This window comes from Pagrus pagrus (genome assembly GCF_965226575.1).
Source record: "Pagrus pagrus genome assembly, chromosome: 5".
NCBI classification, from domain to species: domain Eukaryota; kingdom Metazoa; phylum Chordata; class Actinopteri; order Spariformes; family Sparidae; genus Pagrus; species Pagrus pagrus.
This window is the reverse complement of record NC_140189.1, coordinates 27,552,722-27,574,210: the sequence shown is the minus strand read 5'-3', so window position 1 is coordinate 27,574,210 and position 21,489 is coordinate 27,552,722. Positions and strand designations below refer to the sequence as shown.

Sequence of the window (21,489 nt, the reverse complement as noted above, 5' to 3'; positions counted from 1 at the left end):
AAACAATTTTAGAGGAGCATGCTGCCACCGACTGTATCCGAGTGCACAGATCAAGTGATAATATCAATCTCCCAACATAGCGCCCATATTAATCATGCATTACTAATGTTTTCAGATTAGGAAATATGAATTCAATGAGCTGACTCCTTTAAAAAATGCTAGATTTTCAACATGATATGTAGCATGTCTAGAAATCTGAGACCTTTTGTTATGAACGTTTACAAAAATAATCAAACCCAGAGAAATCCACAAGATTACTCGAGTTAACACTGCGTTTTATTTGGTCGTCTGTCGACATAACTTTCCAGGAGAGAGTCGGAGAGTGAGGAGGAAGTCGGCTAACGTGGCTGAACGTAAGGTGAATAAAACGTTACCTCGTCCGTGAACATTTCTGCCCAAGTCACGTCGGATAGATTTTCATTAGCAGTGGTGGTTGTTTAACAATGAAAACAACAACTCCCATGATGCTATGCTGCTTATGTCCTGTGTTTTGTTACGAGTGAGAGAGCCCCTAGTGGCTCATACTGTGTATTTAAAAACTCATAATCTAAACATACGTGCACGATATGGTACAAAAAAACCACAAACATATTGAGATTATTTTGATTATTAATCATGATGATGTGACATTTTGTTGGGCTCTGTACTCAACAAACATGTTTTCTCAAATCTGGAGATTTGCTAACGTTGCCTGGAAGCTTCAAGTAGAGATGAGGAGCGGCCTCTTGTCCTCTTCAGCCCCAACAGATGCAGACTCGAGTGAAATCACTTGAGAGGGTTTATCTCCGGCTCCCACTGAAACTACAAAAGGCTTAAAAGACTTTTATTTTCCATATGCAGTAGATCTCCTCGAGAGCTATAAACAGACTTGGATGTATAATATCAGTTGAGCTGAACACCTGTAGTGTACAAAATTCACCATTTTCTCTCTGAATACTCGACAAAAGATTTGGTGGAAACATTTCTATAAAGTCAGACTTTATTCCAACTGCTGACTCTCTTTTTTTTGTGCGTCTCTGCTCGGCTTGTCAGCGTATCTTGTGATTGTTCAGTCATCACCAGCGTGGCGCCTCAGCTGCCTGCCGCTCAGGCTCCTGTGTTTCTGCTGCAGCCTCCACACGTGATTAATCATGTGAAGTGGCAAAAAGCACAACACTGTCAAGACTGTGAGGGAGACCTAATGGAGTTGAAAATGGGATGTTTTGTCGTGATGCAATCCATTTTGTTCCACCTTTCGCCCGCTCGCCTGCCTGCCTGCTCGCTTTGCTTGCTTGCTTTCGCCGTGCCCTCAAACAGCGAATTCTTCTTCTGGTGCCAGGTAGCAAAAGGAAGTGTGAAGGCTGTGTCTATTTTAAGCAAAGATCCAGACGGCAGCAACGCTGCTGAGAAGTTTTGGCTTGTTTTGGTGGTTATAAGGATGAGTCCCTGTATTTGGTTCGCTCCGTCAGCTCTGCACTCATGGCCGTTTGAGCAGCACTCCTCTGCTCCTTTATGCGGGGCTGTATATTGGCCTCAGCACAGTTCACTGGAGACTTGGGGTGAAAATCGTTTTCATTTTCCACTTTTAAGACTAATCCACTGATTCCAGGGTGAAAAATCAAGTAAAATGCATGTCCAGCGTGAACTCAATTTATTTTGTGCTGCTTGCTGCGTGTGTGGCTGTGAGTGTTGGACCAAACGCTCTCCGTTACCCTGCCTGCAGCCGAGGGTTCAACATGAAACCTAATCAGCTGTATGACGCTACAATGAGGCTGAATGTGATAAAATGCCAACAGCGGTGCAGATTAAATGAACAAGGTAATGAAGGTAATGAATGAGAGTGTTTCACACCGAAGAGTTTAATTAACCTCGCCTCCCACCAGCCTCTCTCCTCTGTAACACCTTCCTCACCGTATCGCAGACCTCCTCCGGGTCGACCGCCCAGGGCAATTTATCGAGTGGCCTTGCCGTGCCAGGGGCAATTACTCCAGCCTCCTGCCCCAAGGCCTTATCCTGTATCTGTGTCCTTTATCTCCATGTTTGCCACACTCCACTAAGCACAGTACTTCTCTTGACCTACTCTCCCTGTTTCCCATCTTCCTCCTCCTCCTCCACTCCCTTTCTCTTCCTCTCTCCTCATTTTTTTTTTTTTTTCTCCCTGAGACACCTGCGACCACACACGGCGAGCGCTTCCTCACCGTCAGCACTCCCTGGCAGCTTAATATGCACAAATATCCATGCTTGCACTGATAGTCTTGTCAGATTGAAATGAGGCCGTAGTCTTCATACATAAACATACACACTCACACACACACACTCGCCCATATTCATGAGGACCCCCCGCGGCCTTCGCTTTACTTCCCTCCCGTCGCTCAAACAAACCTCCTTTCCATTGTTCAAATATTGACCACGACCACTGGACACGTTCTGACAACTTTAATACACCTCAGCTGTCTCTCTCTTCTTCCCAGTCCTGTCTCTCCTCCTTTCCATCCACACACACACACACACACTCACCATCCTGCCACACCAGTGCTACATCTTGTTAAAAAGAGTTAGTGAAGCTGAAAGGCCAATCACATTAACACGGAGGGAGTGTCAAAAAAGACTGCAGAGAATATGGTGGAAGGGTCAAATCAAACGGACACTTCTCAGATTTTAATTGCAAATGCTTAATTGCTCCCATAATTATGAGTAATAAAGCTCCGCCGCGCTGATCTTGAATGGATCATATAGCAATTACTCACCACTGTCGCCGCCGGATTTGACGGCGAGAAATATCTTCGTAGATTAGCGTCTAATCCCGGTGCCCACGATCTCAGAAGTCTTTGAAGATGTGCGGCTGAATGTCCTCGTCCGCAGCCGGCGTTGGAAGGCCCCGCCTCGGGTGATGGGCTGCAGCCATTTTATACTGGAGAGCACCCGGCTCTAATCAGTCATGGTGGAGGAGAGAGGATTTATCCAGCAGCTCGGACTCGAGGATGATTAGATGCTCAGATGCAGTGAGCGGGGTTAGCGATTTGGCCAGGGCACGAGTGTTGCTGTTCCAGTTCTCTCTCTGGCTCCCTCGCTGATAAATGTCATGTGAAGTTGGAGGAGCCAACCTTGAAACCTGCTCTCGTGGCACACCAGCCCTCCGCTGCATTTAAAGACGGTGATTGCAATTACCAGCATGGTTCAATTTGCTGTAATTACAGCAGTTAAACTATTAAATAGCCTGAGGCCAAAATAAAACTTGCTCACACTGTCGTTTCCCGAATCTAAGACGGTTGGACTCTGGAGAAACAACTTCATTAAAATATGATTACCTGTCTCTGGTGCATACTTAACTGTGTGTGTAACTCAGGGCAAACTGCCTGCTATCCTCAAGTGGCTCCTGTCTATTGTCTTTGTTCTCACGGGCCACTTTTCAGCCTCTTTTTCATGTTCGTTCTCGCCCTTTTTCTGCGCTGACTTGTCTGGTCAGGGTGGCCATGTGAAGTCTTTGCCTCTGTCTATCTTTAGAACAGTCGCTCCTCTGTCTGCATAATGTCCCGCTGCCCGTGCTTAAGCACATTTTAGAGGCATCAGGCATTATCTCTGGCTGGTTGGGGAGGCCCTTTCATGGCATTGTGTGGCATGAAAGGGCCATCGGAGTCGGTGGGAGAGATCATTATCCGACACGGGCTGAACAGAAGGAAGGGAACGGGAGCTGAATGTGTGAGGCAGAGCCCGAGGGTTTGCTTTGACTCATACCCAACATCACAGCCTTTATACTAATCCATATTTAATTAGACTTTCCTTCATTGCTCCCTCCCCACTTGTTTACCCTTGCTATGTTGTTTTATGGGACGCGGAGGGAGGGAAAGGGGCACGGGTAGAAGGTATTGAGGTTGACATGGGATTACTATTAATAAGCACGGGAGGGGAGGGAAGGTAGAGCCTAGTGAGGGCTCTGGGGACGTAGCTGTGTTTCATTTCATTAATTGGATATTGTGATTCAAATAGCAGCCATAAGCTCAGAAACAATAACCTTCCCTCCGACTCACGACGTGATGTGTTGAAATTTCAATCAGTTTGGTGTTATGGTGTCAGCGGATGCATAGAAACGCCTGCGAGTAATGAGTAGCATTTTGGACGCTAATGAAGTGACGGCCTTGTCTGATTTGCATTCATCAGGTGCCTTCAAAGCCTTTAGTGGGAATGATGTTCACAGAAGTTTCTGCTCCGTTAAGTTCAAATGAATGTCTTCCCGCACGCTGTCATTGGAGAACGTCTCAGGATGACTGACTTTTCATCAGATCCATTATTAGAATCTGAAAGCTGTGCCGTGCTCGGTCGTGGAGCAATAGAAGCTCGCGAGTCCATTAAACTGTATAAAACCACTTTTTTTTTTTTTCCCTCCTCTCATTTCTGAAATGAACATTTCAATCAGTGTGTTGCCTTTGGGAAGGATGGCAGATGAAGGTCAGTGTAAGTTTCAGCAGTAATAATTAGATTCTTTATTAGGCTTTGCCGCCGAATTCGGCTCCGAAGAGGAATGGTGCAAAGAAGCAGCGTTGGCCGGGTGTTGACTTAATGTCACCCATCCATTTTGCTTTCGCTCTGGTTGGCCTTGCAGGAGCTGGAAAATGGGAGGCTCATTCATCACTGGGTTTCTCTGGCTCTGGGCGCCAACATGCATTCAGTCATAACTCGAGTGACAGACACACACACACACACACACACACACTCACACACACAAACACAAACAGTCTGGAAGAACAAGAGGGCTGCATACACACACACACACAGATCCATCTCAGTGTGACTATAGCAAGAATAACTCGTATGAAGTGTCTCAAAAATGTAACGGCACATGAACACACACACCTGTCACATATATACCGTGACACGTCTGCTCCCTGAACCACTCGTGTGTGCAAATATAGTCAGACCTGTGCTGAAGTTTTGTCACTGATTGACTGACAGCAGCCCGGGCATCTGTATTCAGGCTGCGCAGTGTGACACTGTTTCGCTGTTTAACTGTTTCTTATACATTTTAAAGCCACCCTCGCTCATTTTTCCATGTTTATATCCCTGTTTTTTTCCCATCCAGAGAGGAATCCCCATCGGGCAGTTCTGTAAGGACTTCAATGAGAAAACGAAGGAGCTGAAGGAGGGAATCCCTCTCCCAATCAAGATCCACGTGAAGGTGCGTCTGCGGTCCTCGCTGTTGGTCCCTCTAACCCATTCATGACCCTCTCCACTTAACATGCCTTCCTCTGACGGTTTTGGTTAATTCCTCCAGCTGCATAACATTACCATAGCACTTCCATTATTCATACTCTACCACTGAAGTAAGCCTTTTCCATTTGCATTCATTAATGAAGCAATACCCAGAGGAACTCGGAGTCAAGAAGCATTAAGTGCACGCAGGAAATGTGAATTACTCAGAAAAGAGGTGTTATGAGCTTGTAGTTTTTATTTTACACAACCACATATTGTTTGACTCGTCACACCCTCCCTCCTCCCCTCCCTCCGCTTTGTGTGTTGTTGTGTCCTTTCCGCTGAGTAAATGTGTGCTGTAATGAGGTTCGTGATGTAAGGAGGGGGAAGCCTAATCCTTTAAAAGGCGTGAATTTATTTTGACATGCAATATTCAGCCAACAGCTCCGCCATCACAACTGGGGCCTCGCTGCTGCCGAACGTTGCCATCTGCTGGCGGTGTTCAGGACTGTGTTTGCTCTCTTCACACTGGACTGTGTCAACGTGTTCATGCAACATGTTTCAGCCCCTCAGATTGATGTTTCTCAGCTCAACCTTCGCCTCAGGCTAGTTTGAGTAATTCTCACACCGCCTCTCATCTCACTTAAGAGGAGTAGCCTGACATTTTGGGGAATTCACTAATTTACTATCTTGCAGGGAGTTGGATGAGAAGATCGATAGCACTCAGCCAGCAGGCAATTAGCTTAGCATAAAGAGTGGAAACAGGGGAAAACAGCTAGCCTGCTCTGTCCAAAGTTTTTTAAACGTTATGTATCTAACTAGTTTAATCCATGCACAAGTAGACATCTAACAAGGTTAAGAGACGGACATGCTCGTGACTCCGTGAGGCTGTACAGTACTGAGTCACGGCGGTGCCTTCAGCTAAATGCTAACATCAGCGTGCTAACATGGCTGATGGCCGCCCCCAAAAGTTTCTGATTGCAACACCACGGTTGTCAAAAGAATCCAAATATCAATAAGTACCGATACTGAATATTTTAATCATTCTCAATACTTGTTTTTTGCAGTATCGTTACTCCAGTACTGGCTTTTTTTTTTTTTCAATCTCCTCTCTCACAGCAAGTTGACACATGCTTCACTCTAGTGCCGACATAGTCCCACCTCCTCCAGATGCAAAATTAACATAGATGCTGTTGTTAGTAACGCACAGTACAGAGGCCTTGTAATGTTTTTCCTCTATCAAAAATCTGAAATTTTATTCCCCTGATGTTGTATCGACTATCAACCGATTGAACCCTTCAGACAGAGCTCATGATCTGAAGCGATCGCTTCGGCATCAGTTACATTTACTCCGCCTGTCACAAGCAAATCTGGCAAGAAAATACTCTGATCTATTAGAAATAGTGTCACTGCTGTTTTTTGATTGTGTTTTTACATATTTATTCCTCAGATATGAGCAGACTCACACAGGCTGCAGGCAGTAAAGCAACAGCCTGCTTATCCAGGAACACATAAAGGACTATACACTATAAAGTCAGGAGGTTATTATGAAGATGTATGTGTAATTAGAAAAGATCAGAGGAGCAGAATTGACCTGTGCGGTGAAATGTGCTTCTGAAAAGACTGTAGGCACTTATTTTTTTCCACTTCAAGCACTGATAGTTACTCCAGTTATTCTTGTCAAGTCATCGGGTCGGATTCTGACTTATCCGGGCCAGATAAGACATAAAATTTAAACCGTTTTTTTTACGGTGGAGTGCTGAGGATCAATTGAGTTTCACAGCCTGAGGAAAGAAGCTGCTCTGTAGTCTGATGTAATTTTCTTTATTTCACCATTTTCATATTACAGTTTTGATCTCACTCAACCGCAACGTATTTCCATGCGTCCTGCAAAGAGCTGCGACTAAAAAAGAAAACTGGTATGAAAAATGTGCCTTTCTTTCACTCACTTCCAAAGCAAATCTAAGGGGCTCGCAGATCAACATGTTTACGATGGAAAGGCGGTGCTGCTCATACAGCTTTTGTCCACAGGGGGCGGCAGAATCAATAAAAAAACTCATTATTAAAAAGTTCATTGTAGCCGCTTTAAACAAAATTCATTTTTGACCTGCAAGTTCTGAGTCATCCTGAGAGGAACATTAATATGTGCACCAAAAATTCACATCAATCCATGCAACAGTTTCAGAGATATTTCAGTCTGGAGGAAAAAAAAGTTGCGGACCGACAGACCGACACTGTCATCCATAAAAATGATAAGTTGTGGAGTTATGTGCTGGAGATGCTTCTCGGCTGACGGTGGCTCGGTGCATTCACCTTCTGGTGTCTTCTTGTCACACAGGTTGCCAGACAGCAATTTATGTTTTGGTTACAGTTCAAGCAAACAAGACGTGGCCAATAAATTGATGAGGCAGACAGATTTTGTTGTGCGTTGGACAGAGCAGGCTAACGGTTTCCCTCCGTAACACTTTATATTAAGAGCCTTGTAATAAGCTTAAGTCTTTTTAAGATGCTTATTAAAATTAATAAGACTATTTAAGTGTTTTTAAAAAGAAATCATCACATTTATTATAATAGATTATAAGACATTTATAACACATTTGTCTCTCTTTAGGTCCGGTTGATGCAAAAAGCACATTTAACTGTTCGTTAGTGCATAAAAAACTGCTAACAAATGCATGATTAAGTATTTATGTATCTGATAAAGCAACAAAAAAGCTTAATAAAGGTTTATAAATAACATAATAGTTAAGTTAAACTAATTGTGATGCTGTTATAAATATTTATAAGTAACTCATGAAGCTTTTATTACGTTCTAGAGCATCTTTAAATTGTAAAGTGCTTATAGATGTCTTACAGTCAAACAATAAATGTACATAAAATGCTGTGATTAACACTTATTAATGTTAATAAGCACCATATGAGGAGTCATACTGTAAGTGCTTTACAACCTAATTACCTAATGCTTAATAAATATATATATATAAGCATTTATTAAACTATGTTTCCAGTCTTTGTGCTAAGCTAAGCTAATGTCTCTCGTCTATATATCTGAGCATAAAAATCCAAAACCTTCCTTAAACATTTTGTTGTTTACTTCTTTGTTCACCACAATCCACTTTTTTGTCTCTCTGTATTTTTCTCTCTCTCGCCTGTCAAATGTTTCGTCTTATAAAAATGGCGGCGGAAACAACAGCGAGCATCAGACCTTTGCAACTGATCTCTTTTTTCATAGATGGAGAAGAATACTGTTCCCTCTGTCGAAAGGTCAATACTGTTGGATAACACGGCTCAGATGACAAATCACCTGCTCTATAGTATCTCCTCTGTTCCACCCACAGTTTATTGCCCTGTGTTTTTTATTTATTTATTTATTTATTTATTTTTCTATTTGACAGGTAACAGATAATCCAAAGTAAACTTTCCTCAGATGATTCATTGATTGGCTCGATATGTCAGAGTGTAATAAATAAAGGTCTCAGGCTAGGGAATGAATCTGAATTAAAAGAAAAGGGCCAGAAAAACATAGTGAGGCTGAAAAGATTATTTTTATTTTCAGTCCTGAGGGGAGGATGGAAAGGGCGAGCGAACGAGGCCGGAGGGCAGTTGAAGATGCAGAGGGAAGACGCCTCGTGCACACAGCTTAGAGTACTCACTTTTTTAATGAGCGTTCATGTTATTTTGTCTTCTTGAACACTATCAGAAGTGGCAGCTACCTCTGTAAGGCTCGCTTTAATTCTTCTCCCATCAGCAATGCTTCCAGCTGCAGCAGATTAAAAACTTGAATGGTCCTCGGCAGCTCCGCCACATCCCAACAGAGCCCTTTATACACCTCAAACTGTACTCACTCATAGATACCAGCCATCTAAATACACCTGATTTCTTCTCCATTTAGATCCATGCTTTATGAGAAGCTGACAAAAATGTGGAAAAAAGCCCCATAATGCACGTTAAAGAAAGTGAAATAAAACTTATTTGTACCAAAAGTTAATGGAGTCTATTCTGGCAGAAATTACCATGAGGAGTTGGTGGAGACCAAAAACGGAGCTAAAATGAGAGTGAATGTTGGACTTAAATTCATCAGGTGACCAGAAACATGACTAAAAATCAATGCTAATCATGTAAACAAGGCGGTGGCAAGCCAGCATCTTAAATCACTGTTTATTTGAAAGGAGTCTGGTTGCTGCGGATAAAGCGATATAACTGGTTCAGCCTCCTGCTGGAAAGGGCCGTCTGACAGCGAGGTGAATCAATGAAAATATTCTAAATATAGCACAGACTTGAACTGAAATTGATGAGTGAGTGATAAAATTAATTTTTTAGGTGTCTAAAATACATTTTGCTGCTAAACCAATCCGTGGCAGAACATTAAATGGTTACCTACAACGGTACGCCTACTGATCCGAGATTCAAAAGCATTGCCCATTAATGCAGGCAATAATGGAAATGTGTCTTTCATAAAAATACATACAGTAAATATAACAACATCAAATACACATAAAAGAGAAGACGTTACATGTGGAACGTACCTGTTTCTCCAGGTCGGTGCGTGCCGACTCCCCGACTATGGATAAAGCACCACATTCAACCCCACCTCCAAAAACCAAAACTGTCCCTTTGTGCTCTTGAAAGAATAATAAAAAAAAAAAAACGAGCTGAGACTAGCACACAACAGAAACAGGAAATTACATTGAACTGTCGCCAGGGACCGTCTAATCACAAACAAGAAGTGTTGTCTCACCTCTTCTGTAACCTGAAATGTTGTTTAATTAAATGTTGTTGAGTTCTGACCCGCAGAACCACCGTACACAACAGTTCACAGTAAAAGACAAAATGCTAATTTACTTTTTTGTCTAGGCTCTGTAAAGAATATATCTGACATACTAGTTGTTATATGATAATATTTGTCTCTGTTACAGTAATAATTGCATTGAACACGAAGCAATTAGGCCCAAAAAGTAAAGGAAGTAAGACTTGAATCTGAGCAGGATGAAAGAAAACGCAGGTACTCCCAATTGATGAGGAACCTTAAATACTGTAGATGAGAGGGAATGATTTCTCCACAAAAACACGTACAGCTTGACTGAAGACGCAGAGGAAACCAGTGAGCGGTCGATAGACATTCGTCTGAGCTTTAATCATCTCGCCTTGATTTATAAAAGGCTTTTTAACTTCTTGAAGTTTAACGAGGCAAAGTGCCTTGAATTTTCCGTCTCTAACAGTAGGTCCAAACTACAGTGTGATTAAATTTCAGTTAGAAACTGCAGAAAATGTCTCAAAACACAGAAAGAGTCTTACTCATATTTGAGCTTTTAGATTCATGTTTTAATCATGTTTTAACACAATTAAAAAATGTTTGATTAATTTCAGTGATTATGAAGAACCATAAACTGATATATTGTGGTTTGGTCTGTAGCTACGACAGAGGTGAACATGTTTCCAGAGTTGTTTCCTGCAGTAATCAATAACTTAAGGAAAAGTTTACATCCTACAATTACACAGACAGAACACATGGAGGGTTTGAAGGTTTGTTCTGGTGGTTTTTACTTTCAATTTTGGAGTTTATGGGCAAATAGAGAAATATTGTATTTTTACACCAGTGTTATTCCCAGCAGTGTGTTGACTGCTTCAAAACAGCTCATCACGCACCATCATGTTGGCCTGTAATATTATCGAATTCAACACAACAGGCCTGTCGAGCTTTGGATTTCTCCGCATGATGAAGCGGTACGCTTTAAGCTGTAGCAAGAAAGATAATCAGCATTGGAAGAGTCTGGAGGCTTATTCCTTTTTTTTTTTTTTTTCCCCAAAACTAAAAACACAAGTGTATGGAAATCATTAAACATTGTGTTTGTCTTCTCTATGATGAGCTGTCATCCTTGGCGTGTCTGGCTTACTACCCACTGTGGTAACCTGACCCGGCTTTACTTCTAACAGCTTAACCAGCCCGTCAACTGTGTTATATTTCCCCAGCTCACGTTAGTCCTGAATATTAAAGTTTAAGACTTTTACAAATGGGGGACATGACGAATGAACGAAATGAAAATGTGAAGCGTTGGCTGATGACTTAATGGCGGTGTGAAAGCTCCAAAATGCAGTGCTTTTTCACCATGTTGTGTTTATGTTCTGTGTGAAAGTACTCAAAAAAAGCAACAGACGAAAAAGGAAATAAATGACGTCCTGAAAATCTTTACTGTCATCGTGCAAAATGATGAAACTGTGAAGCACCTCGAGCTGCGTAGTGCAGAATATAATAATGCTACTAGGAATAAAACGGGTATCGGAAGGATTGTTTCACAATTCACATAACTGCGATTTCAAGAGCAAAGTCTAACTAACGTACAGGCTATTAAACCACATCTGTCAACTGGGCAAAGTTTGCATCCACTTAGGAGGTTATTGACCTTTCAACAGAGTCTGTGTAATCTCTGAGGGCAAATAATCAAGGACAAGTTTCCATCGTCAGCCTCATTATCATTAAGCACCGCACTCAACCTCTCATGAGGAAGGAAATTAAAAATCTCCTTGTACCATAGAGTCACAGTTGGTGGGGTATTTTTAATCCATTTTAAAAGGATATATTTGCGAGCAAGAAAGAAGCGTTTGTCTAATAATATGTTGTAATGATTGGGAAGTGCCATCTCCTCGGAGGGCAAGCCTAGAAGAAATAATCCCGGATCTTTTTCTTATTGCAGTCTGAAAGATACCACTTAGGTGGTGAAACCCTTGTAGCATCCACAGAGGAGCCGCAGGACGTCCTCTCTTAGCAGAAAGTATCAGGATGCATACAGACTTTGATGCTTACAGTACAGACGGTTGTCGTTTCAGCTGGTCGTTGGCTCTAAAATGATGAGCATGATTTTGTCTGCCTCTGTCTGAAATCAAGGAACATCAATCATCAATCAATTGTAAAACTGCTATTCAAGAGTAGAAAGTTTGACAGTTGAAGCAGAGTGTTGAGGCTCAGCGAACACTGTGGGTATCCTCTGATGTCTTTTTAATATCCTGTCTCCAGCCCGTTCCTTGCCAAGATTTTAATCCCATAAAGTTTTAATGTTCACACCTTTGATCACAGGTTTTAACTCTAATTCTTCTGTCTCTCCAGCCCGACAGAACCTACGACCTGAAGATCGGCCAGCCCACAGTGTCCTACTTCCTCAAGCAAGCAGCGGGCATCGCGAAAGGTGCCGGAAAGACAGGTGAGATGTGCTGCTGCACTGATGTAACTGCTCCAATTTTCCCCCCGCTGAGCCCATCCTGTAACGGACACACGTCTCTCCCCGGGCTCGGTTTTGAGCTTTGCTGTGATTGATGTTATATTCATGACGTGGGGGGAATTGCAGCGGAGGAAGGAGGTGGCAAAGGTGGAGTGTTAGGAAAAGAGAATTATGAATTTCAACCTTTAACGCTTCAAGCTATCTGCAGGCTCGTTTCACCTGTTGACTTCTGATACCTCCTCCACGCTGTCACCCACACACACACACGCACTTCTGTGTCAAGCTATCCTTGAACTGTTTTTTTCATTTTCACCTTATTTTAATTCTCCATTCAAACTCTGGATTCTTGTTTGTGTGTGTGAAGGTCACGAGACTGCAGGGATGGTGTCTGTGCGGGCGGTGTACGAGATCGCAAGGGTTAAAGCCGAGGATGACTGCTTCAAAATGAGGAACGCCTCCATGGAAACCATCGTCAAAAGCATCGTCGGCTCGGCCCGTTCGCTGGGAATCAAGGTCGTCAGCGAGTAAGTCCCGATTCTGTGCTCAACGTACAACAAACCTGACGTGTCAGAAGCGTCCAGCGTATTTTTGCAGAGTTGCAAAGAAGCAGCAAGTGAATGATCATCTGCAGAACGCCCACTAGAGGTCAGAGAAGATAACAGTAAAGTGACCGCAGTGTTGCAAATAATGACCACTGAAGTATAATAATAATAATAATAAAACATTTTGTTTATATAGAGCTTCTCATGATACCCAAAGACACTTTACATTATCACATTTGAAAAGGAAACAAGACATTAAGAACAAAAAGAAACAAATGACACAGATGAGGAACCTTTTAAAGGAACGGTCCACCCAAATATGAAAATGCCATCATTTTCTACTCACCCTCATGCTGATGAAAGGTCAGGTGAAGTTACGAAGTCCACAAAACATTTCAGGAGCTTCCAGGGATTGGATTACACAAGACGAGCTGTACAGAGCCATTTTTGTTGTTGTTGTTGTTGTTTTCTTACATTTTTAAAACGAGTCCCCATCTACTTCAGTTGTTTAGGAGAAATGCTGCATCTCTGTTTTGCTGTGAAGCTCCAGAAATGTTTTGTGAACTATGAAACTTCTCCTGACTTTCCATCGGCATCATTACTGGATTTGCATTTTTGGGTGAACTTTACACATTATTCCAAACGGAGTCCTATGAATTATTCATCTCTGTAATATTTACGTTCGATTTCTCCTGTCGTGCAGCTTCACAGTTTATATTTGGGCTACAGTCAGCTATTATATTAGAGAAGAAATCTGAGTGCAGAGGTCTGCTGGTCCAACGTCATAAAGCCTTGAAAACTAAAATACACCTTTTGTATTTCCAGTTCAGTACCTCACCATACTGATACTTGACATTATTATACTGTACTGCTGTACTACCAGTGCACCTCACATGATTCATGTCTGGTCTTAGTTTGTTTTTTGTGATGGACAGGATTTGGCTGCTGTAATGACACCGCTCTGCTTATAAGATGCTCTATTCATCTGTCCGTCGTTCTGTGGTTGAGGCTTTAGTTGCAGTTACAGTCATACTATGTTGTAGAGGTCACTTATTATTATGCAGCCCAACTCTTCTTATAGAAAAATAACATGAATTATAACATACAGAGTACCTGACAATAACAAGCAGTCAGTGCAACAACACCAGAAATTGAATCAGCGTCTCTCTCTTGGCAGCGATGCTGGACCCTGTGGTTTGAGATGTGTACTGCGTGATAAACAATGTGCCTGGCTCGGTTCCAGCCGGGGACCTTTGTCGCATATCATCCCGACCGACTGTGAGCTACTGTTGTCAAAAGTATTGATTTATCAGTACATACCGATTCTGAATATTTGGAAAGGTTTCAGTACTCGGATACACAGACGGCAGCTGTGCTTTCTCTGTTGCTCATTAAAGATGACACGTGCAGAGCGTCCACGACTGGTTTTAGTTGACACAAAAAATAAAGGAGTGCAGTTTAGAAATATATCACATTTCAGGCAAATGATACAAGAGCAGCGAAAACACGTTTAGTAAAGCACCTGAAGGCAGACACTTTTATGAAGGACTTGGAGACAGTTCCCATTTCAGCATCACTGAAGTAGTTTACAAGGCGGCCCAGTAAAGTGTTGTTGATAAGTGTGTGGCCCTGTTGTCGGCCCAGCGGCCATTTGTAACTCTCTGATAAGCTAATCCCTCTCAGAGCTATCAGGCCTGAGGAATCTCTGCTGATAGGGAAAGACTGACTGTGGTCAGAAGTAAATTAACTGACTCGCTGTGCTTTAACACAAACTACACAAGCCCTGTTAAATTAATCTTTTAATAAAAACCTACAGTTTTATGCCCCGTAGTATTGAATACTGAATATCAGTGTTTTTCATGGTATTTAAGTGAAGTTACATATTCCAGTATTGTGAACTAACCAATAAAGGCCAAGAATTAAAAGAAAGAATGAACAGAGCTCTGACACAGTGGATGTTTGTTGAGTATTATGTTAAGTATAAATAAAAGTAGGTACGTATACTCAGAAACGATTGATTTTTGAATGTGCTGTTGTTTACTGTACCACAATGCAATGAACAAAGGCAACGGAGGAGCTGCTCACAGCTGCTTTTTTTGCTTCCAGCGCCACGACGGAGTGACACAGCAGCTTCGACACAGCAGCTCCCCTCTCCCCTCTCCTTTATTTATTTATTTGTGTATGTTGTTTTATTCTCTTTTATTTTGGTCTTAGTCAACTCCACCCTGTGCTGCTACTTATTGGATTGTTTGCACACTTTTTGCTCCCTTTTGCTGCTGTGTCAGGTTTGGTTCCTCCTACAGTGGATCAATAAAGTTTAATCTTATTGTATATGGTCGCCATCCCAGTCGGCAGAATAAATGTTGGCAATGTACGTTTCTGCAAACCAAAGAAACTTTCTTTGGGTTCAATTTCCTATTTTATATTGTGTATTATTATATATTTAAAAAAAAGGTTAGGCTTTAGGAAAGATCATGTTTGGGCTTGAGATACCTGTTTTGGTCGCAGTGTGGCCGCAGATGTCAAAAATTTCTGCTTTTTGTCACCACAAACACGTCTGGAAATGGTCTCATTAAATATATCCAGCTTTGTCACACTTACAAATGTTGAAACACGGTCTGGGACTGCAGTCGCCAGCTTCTCCCCTGTAACTCCACCACCTCCACACATGAACGACAGGTCATAAACATGTAACATGAGCGTGATGTGACGTTTTTTAGAAATGTCAATATGAAATGGAGTAGGAGTGTTGTGTCATATCGCAATATTCATGATAAATGTGAGATTAAAAATGTAAATATTGACATTGTGTTAATAATACACATGAATAATCCAGCGAAGGAAGAAGGAATTAAGTGTAATTCTTCTTTTTGTGCACATTTATGGTTTCAGACTCTCTCTTCACCTCCCTGCACTCGAATTCTTCAGCCACAATAATCACGTAGTCGTGATATCGTATATCGTGACGGCCCTAGTGGTTTACCCTGTGACACACACTGTATATATTTGAATGCATCAGTGGTTGGCAGAAACATTAACTGCTGACATTTGATCCTGGGTACTGGGCTGGTGAAACAGCCTTCTGAAAACTGCAGTAAACAGAAAAATAAACTACTAAAATCAATTAAGTGGAGGGGGAATTAGCAGTGAAATCCCAAAGTCACAAGTTGCGTAATGTCCTGTTGAATAAAACATGTGAATTAAGTGTGTTGACCTCTCTTAACAAAGCTTGCACATCTGTCTTTTGTATCAGAACACCACCACACTCACACCGACTCACTGTCCTGCCCACGAGGGGCTTTGCATCTTAACATCCACCTGTGTTTACTTTCAGATATTTATCATTTATTACGTGAGCAGCATTCGTTGCTTCAGTTCAGTATTCGTGCACGATCTCAGTCCCTCCACCCGCCGCATCTACTTCTCCTTCAGTTAATGATATTGTACTTCTCCCAGAATCCCTTTCTCCCCCTTACTTAAAACTTAACATGTCTTGCGGCTGCAGAGCATTATGATTTATTGAGAGTACTGTCAGTGGAGAAATTGGTATCTCTGCTTCTTTTACAATGGATGTTTCCCCGGATGGTTGTTGAACACTGCTGCATTGTGGCGAGTCCACAAAGAAGACGTTGCTGAGGGGGCTGATGCCAAAAAACTGTGTTCCCGGTTAATGTTGCAGATAGATGAAGGACAAAGCTGAGTAGAAGAAATTCACCATCTCCACTTGAAACATCATGATGTCGTGTTTGTCATCCACATTTGTCCAGTTTTATTAAATTCACCAAACTACTAAATGATGTAGGAATGTAAGGAACTGTTCAATTAGATTTTACTGCGGCGGTACGTCACAGTTTGGTGTAACGGAGTATAATTTTTCCTTCTCTTTCTCCTTCCTCTTCTTCTTCAGTCTGTCAGCTGATGAGTACAAAATCTTCCTGGAGCAGCGAGAGGAGAAGTTGAAAGCCGACGCCGCCGCAGCTGCTGCAGAAGCTTTGTCGGTGAAAAAGAAATAAAGACCTGCAACATCCAAAATCAACACCCTCATTCCTGTTTTTACTGACTGTATGCATTCATACAAAAACACTGTTAATGCCGTTTGTCTGATCTTAATAAACAGTTGTTATGCGACTGTCTGTTCGTGTAAATTGTTTGGTTTGAGTGTTTCAGAATGATTTTAAAGAGGTTTTTCTTCACCTTCGTCTCACCAACAAAAACATCTTCTCAAATTTGGGAAATATTTATGACCCCGAGCGTTTCATTTCCTCTGAGCCGAGCTAATGAAACTGTAATTGCTCTGTCTTGGAAGGATTTGTACATGCAGTCTCTTTGATGTTATTATCTATTATTAACACTTCTGGAAGCAATTTGGATCTTCGTCAGGTTGTGCAGATGGTTTCTTGCACACTTGACACACTTCTCATCAATCTGCGATCCAAAGGGCTCAGCACATGAATTAATGCAAAAACATCACATGAACATGAGCGACTCAGTTTTATTGTTTATTGACTTTAACTGGAATAATCGTGTGGATGTTAGTTTAATGCATATAAATGGGTCAGTCTCGTTTAACGCCTTAATATTTAATGCCTCATTGTTAAACCCAGACTGAACAATTAATCAATGGACAGAAAAGTTTCTTTTCAACCATTTGTCAAGCAAAAATACCAACAATTCATTCATTCAAGCTTTTAAAATGAGGATTTGCTGTTTTTTTGTTTAACTTTTTGGATGTTTTTGTGTTTTTTTACTGTTGATGAGATCAAACGAGCAATTTAGAAGATCCCAGATGACTCTGGGATGTTTCCTTTGATGTTTTTCTATTATTTTGTGACATAAATTCTTTGATTAATGAGGAAAAATATCTGAAGCTCCTGTTAGAGACAGTAATACTGACACTTTGGGTTCCCCAACTCATCAAATACCGATACTTTGGGACTGTAGGTAAGGTTAAGATCCAAAGCGTCAGTGCTTGAATGACACTTGAAGATCAACCATCTTACTAACTGGAGTTTTGATCAAGAATGTGAACAATCTTACACTTTGTATAAGGGTACACATAAGCCTTCTTTAGTTGTTTATTAGTGTACATGCTATGGTGCAAAAAAACAACCTGCGACACGGAAAAGTGCAATGGATCTGCCATCCAAGTCACGATAACGGGTCAGAAGCTCGGGCAAGATCAAGATTTAAAAACACCTCATAAACATGGTTTGGTCTTATGTAACAAAATACTGAAGTACAAGTGTTAAAAATAACTAAATAATTAAAACAATGTTATGTAGAAATTGGCATTTGGTGTGATGTGGCGCCCCCCACAGCATCCATCCCACTATTACAAGACACTGTACCAAGTATAATGTTTTAAATCAATGCTCACCCGCCCATTATGCGCATTAAGACTTAATTGTCGCTGTAATTGTTCCTTCTTTAGACACTGACTGATGAAATCCTTCTGAAGTGATTTAAAGTTCCCGTGAAAGGCTAGTGGAGTGCTGTTTGCTTCGGCAATACCTGTTTCCTGTCCAAACAGGCAGCCAGGGAGCCATTTGTCACAGATATTGATTGGCGTTTGCTGCCTCCAGTAGTGCTAAATGTGCATTACACATTAAGAGAGGGGTTATTGGTCACAAAGTTAGGATGTGCCCTTGAGTGCAGGATGAGTCATCACCATTTTTTGAGGAAGTTACAAACTCTGAAATATCATTTATTTTAAGAAACACATACGAAACGACTTTTTTGGCACCGTTTGGACCTGATATATCGGTGTGACATAGAGCAAGATGTGTGGTAAAAAACATCTTTTTTTATTTCATGGGAACTTAAAATGAAAGTGTTGAGAGACAAAGTCCACAGTCCTCTCTCTGTAAACACTTCTGAAGTTTAGCTGAACCTGGACACCTGCCATCAGGACCATGCCTCCACCATCTGTGGCTCAGGAGGTGGAGGAGGCTCTCCATTAATCACATGGTTGGACTCCTCCTGTCCTGTCCAAGTGTCCTTGGGAACTCCATTTCAGGAGCTGCTGCCATCGGTGTCTGAGAGAGACTCAGACCTGGTATTTACATCCGTCTGAGTGATCACAAGTGGACATGCGTCTCGACTTGAGTCTCAAGTGACCACTTCCCCGCTCGCTCTATATGCAAATAAACGCGTACATCACTGGGTCTAACAGATATAATGTTTTTTACACATAGAAAAGAAATATATTCATGTGAAACATTAGCCGAATTATGAAGAATACCCAAATAATTAAGAATTCGTTGTAGACAGCATTTCCTGAAGTTTATAAAGTTTCTCTTATTGCAACAACTCACAAAATTGAGAGATTTTCAAAGGGAGTCTGGGGACTTTTCCACGAGCGACAATGAAGTTGTCTGAATGAGCAGCAGTGTTTTGGATAAAATGAAAAGCTATTTTTGTCCGGTACAAATATCCACCTTTGTGTTACTGTTCCTTACCACAGATCAGCAAAGAATTTAAAGTCAGTATTTCACGGATCAGTAGGTTTATGCAGACAAGATGTTTTTAACACAAATAAAGACATTTCTTCATCTATAACATTAGCCGAATTATGAAGAAGGTCCAGATGATTAAAAATGTATTGTAAACAGCGTTTCCTAAAGTTTATAAAGTTTCTCTTATTGCAGCAACGCACAGAATTGAGAGATTTTTAAAAGGAGTCTGGGGACGTTCTCTAGGGGCGACAGAATTTGCCTGTATTTGTTACTGAATGAGTGAATAAGCAGCAAAGAGTGTTTTAGATCAACTTAAAAGCTATATTTGTTTAGTACAAACATCTACCTTTGTACTAGCCTGCTGTTCTTCACCACTGATCAGTAAAGACACTTTCTGGGGAAACAGAAAGAGGGAACTATGTCTTCAAAGCTATTAATTCATCAAACATTGACGAACAGTGTTCATATATGCATGTGCATATTATTTTAAGTCAGAGTTTGAAAATGTGAACCTATCCTTTCATATTCTAATCATAAATGTTGGCAATGTACGTTTGGAGTGACCACTTCTGATCAGATTATGTATCATATGCATTTAAACATGTACATCACCGGGACAAACGGACACAAATGAAAAAAATATCTTCATGTAGCCTATAACATGCCGAGTTATGAAGAAGGTCCAAACTGTTCCGAATGTGTTGTTGACAGTGTTTCCTGCACTTTTTAAAGTTTCTTCTGACTCAAAAACTCACACAATTGAGCGGTTTTTAAAGGGAGTCTGGGGACATTCTCTACGGGCGACAGGGAAGTTGCCTGTATTTGTAACTGAGTGAGAGGATAAGCAGCACAATGAAATAACAAGATGTACTCCAGACCCCGTCAGTACATCTCAAGCAATCCCGATATCAGATACACGAATCAAAAACATATTTTCTTTTGTTACAATATCAGAAATTGTGAAATATTCTGACAAATTCTGTGTTTTTTCGTTTGAATTAGCATTTTTTTTAAGAAAGAAGAAAAATATTTCAGCACACTCTCAAAACTAGGTAGATATGTTTGCTGTTTTCTCCATTCACATGCATGAATTTAATATTTTTCCATGATTATTAGTCTATACTATCAGTCTCTCTGTGTGTGGGTGCAGTGCTTGTCTTGGCCAGCAGATAGCAGCAGTCAGCTGTGCAGCTCTTCCTCCTCTGCTCATCGTCCCTCCATCAGACACTGCAGCAGCAGCAGCAGCAGCAGCAGCAGCCAATGAAGGAAGGAAATCTTCGCTTTGCAGAAAAACAGCATAATGTCTCCGGCTTTGCCTCATTACATGCAATACACTCTGTGTTATCTGTAACGTGGCCTGAAGATATCACATATTATATTTGGCTCCATCTTCCACCTTTTATCCGTCATGATTTACAGAAAATTGGTGTATTTTTGTCTGCTTTTGATTATATGTTCACCTCCATCCAGTTTGTCCCACATCCCTCTTTACTGTACCTCTAATTTTAGCCTCCCCTCACTCTCCCTCTGTCTCCCCCCCCTCTCTCTCCAGCCCTCCCCTCTCCGCTCCTTCTGAATGGAGGCTGAGAATAGACGAGCAGGAATGCCTATATATGGAGTCTTACACCAGCACGTCGAGCGCTGATGGAGTCACAGGTACACGGAGTGAACGTGGGCTACTGCTGTGATTTGTAAAGAGGGGGTGCTGGGGGGGGGGAGGAGAGAGGACGGGGGGAGGGGGGGGGGGGGGTCATATGCCTACTATTATGTGTGTGCGTGCATCATCATCATCAGCAGCATCATCATCATAAGTGGGAGGCCGGCTGTGTGTGCACATGCGCACGCAAAAAACCTCGATGCCAAGAGTGTGCGTCAGTCTGAGTCAGATAGTGTCTCATTCTGTCTCGTCATGTGTGTGCGTCAGTGCTGTTGCTGAGCGAAACTCGCTCCAGGGGAAGAAATGGAGGAGAGTGTGTATGGGAGGGAGAGGAGGAGGAGGAGGAGAGAGAGAGGCAGGGATGGTGGGATGATGATGTTGATGATGATGATGATGATGATGAGGCTGAGGGAGGAACAAGGGAGGCTTGACTGTGACGACACGAATGCATCAGC

General features: G+C 41.8%; 1 protein-coding gene across 1 annotated transcript in view; it reads left to right on the top strand.

The window, feature by feature from the left end:
* mrpl11 (mitochondrial ribosomal protein L11) overlaps positions 1 to 17,055 on the top strand; it is a 48,242-nt gene extending 31,187 nt beyond the window's left edge. Inside the window, exons 3-6 of the mRNA XM_084352392.1 lie at positions 5,057 to 5,152; positions 12,269 to 12,362; positions 12,745 to 12,904; positions 16,830 to 17,055. Coding sequence (XP_084208518.1) covers positions 5,057 to 5,152; positions 12,269 to 12,362; positions 12,745 to 12,904; positions 16,830 to 16,935 — 456 coding nt within the window. The 3' untranslated portion in view covers positions 16,936 to 17,055. The remainder of the gene's footprint in view (positions 1 to 5,056; positions 5,153 to 12,268; positions 12,363 to 12,744; positions 12,905 to 16,829) is intronic.
* The last annotated feature ends 4,434 nt before the right edge of the window (positions 17,056 to 21,489 follow it).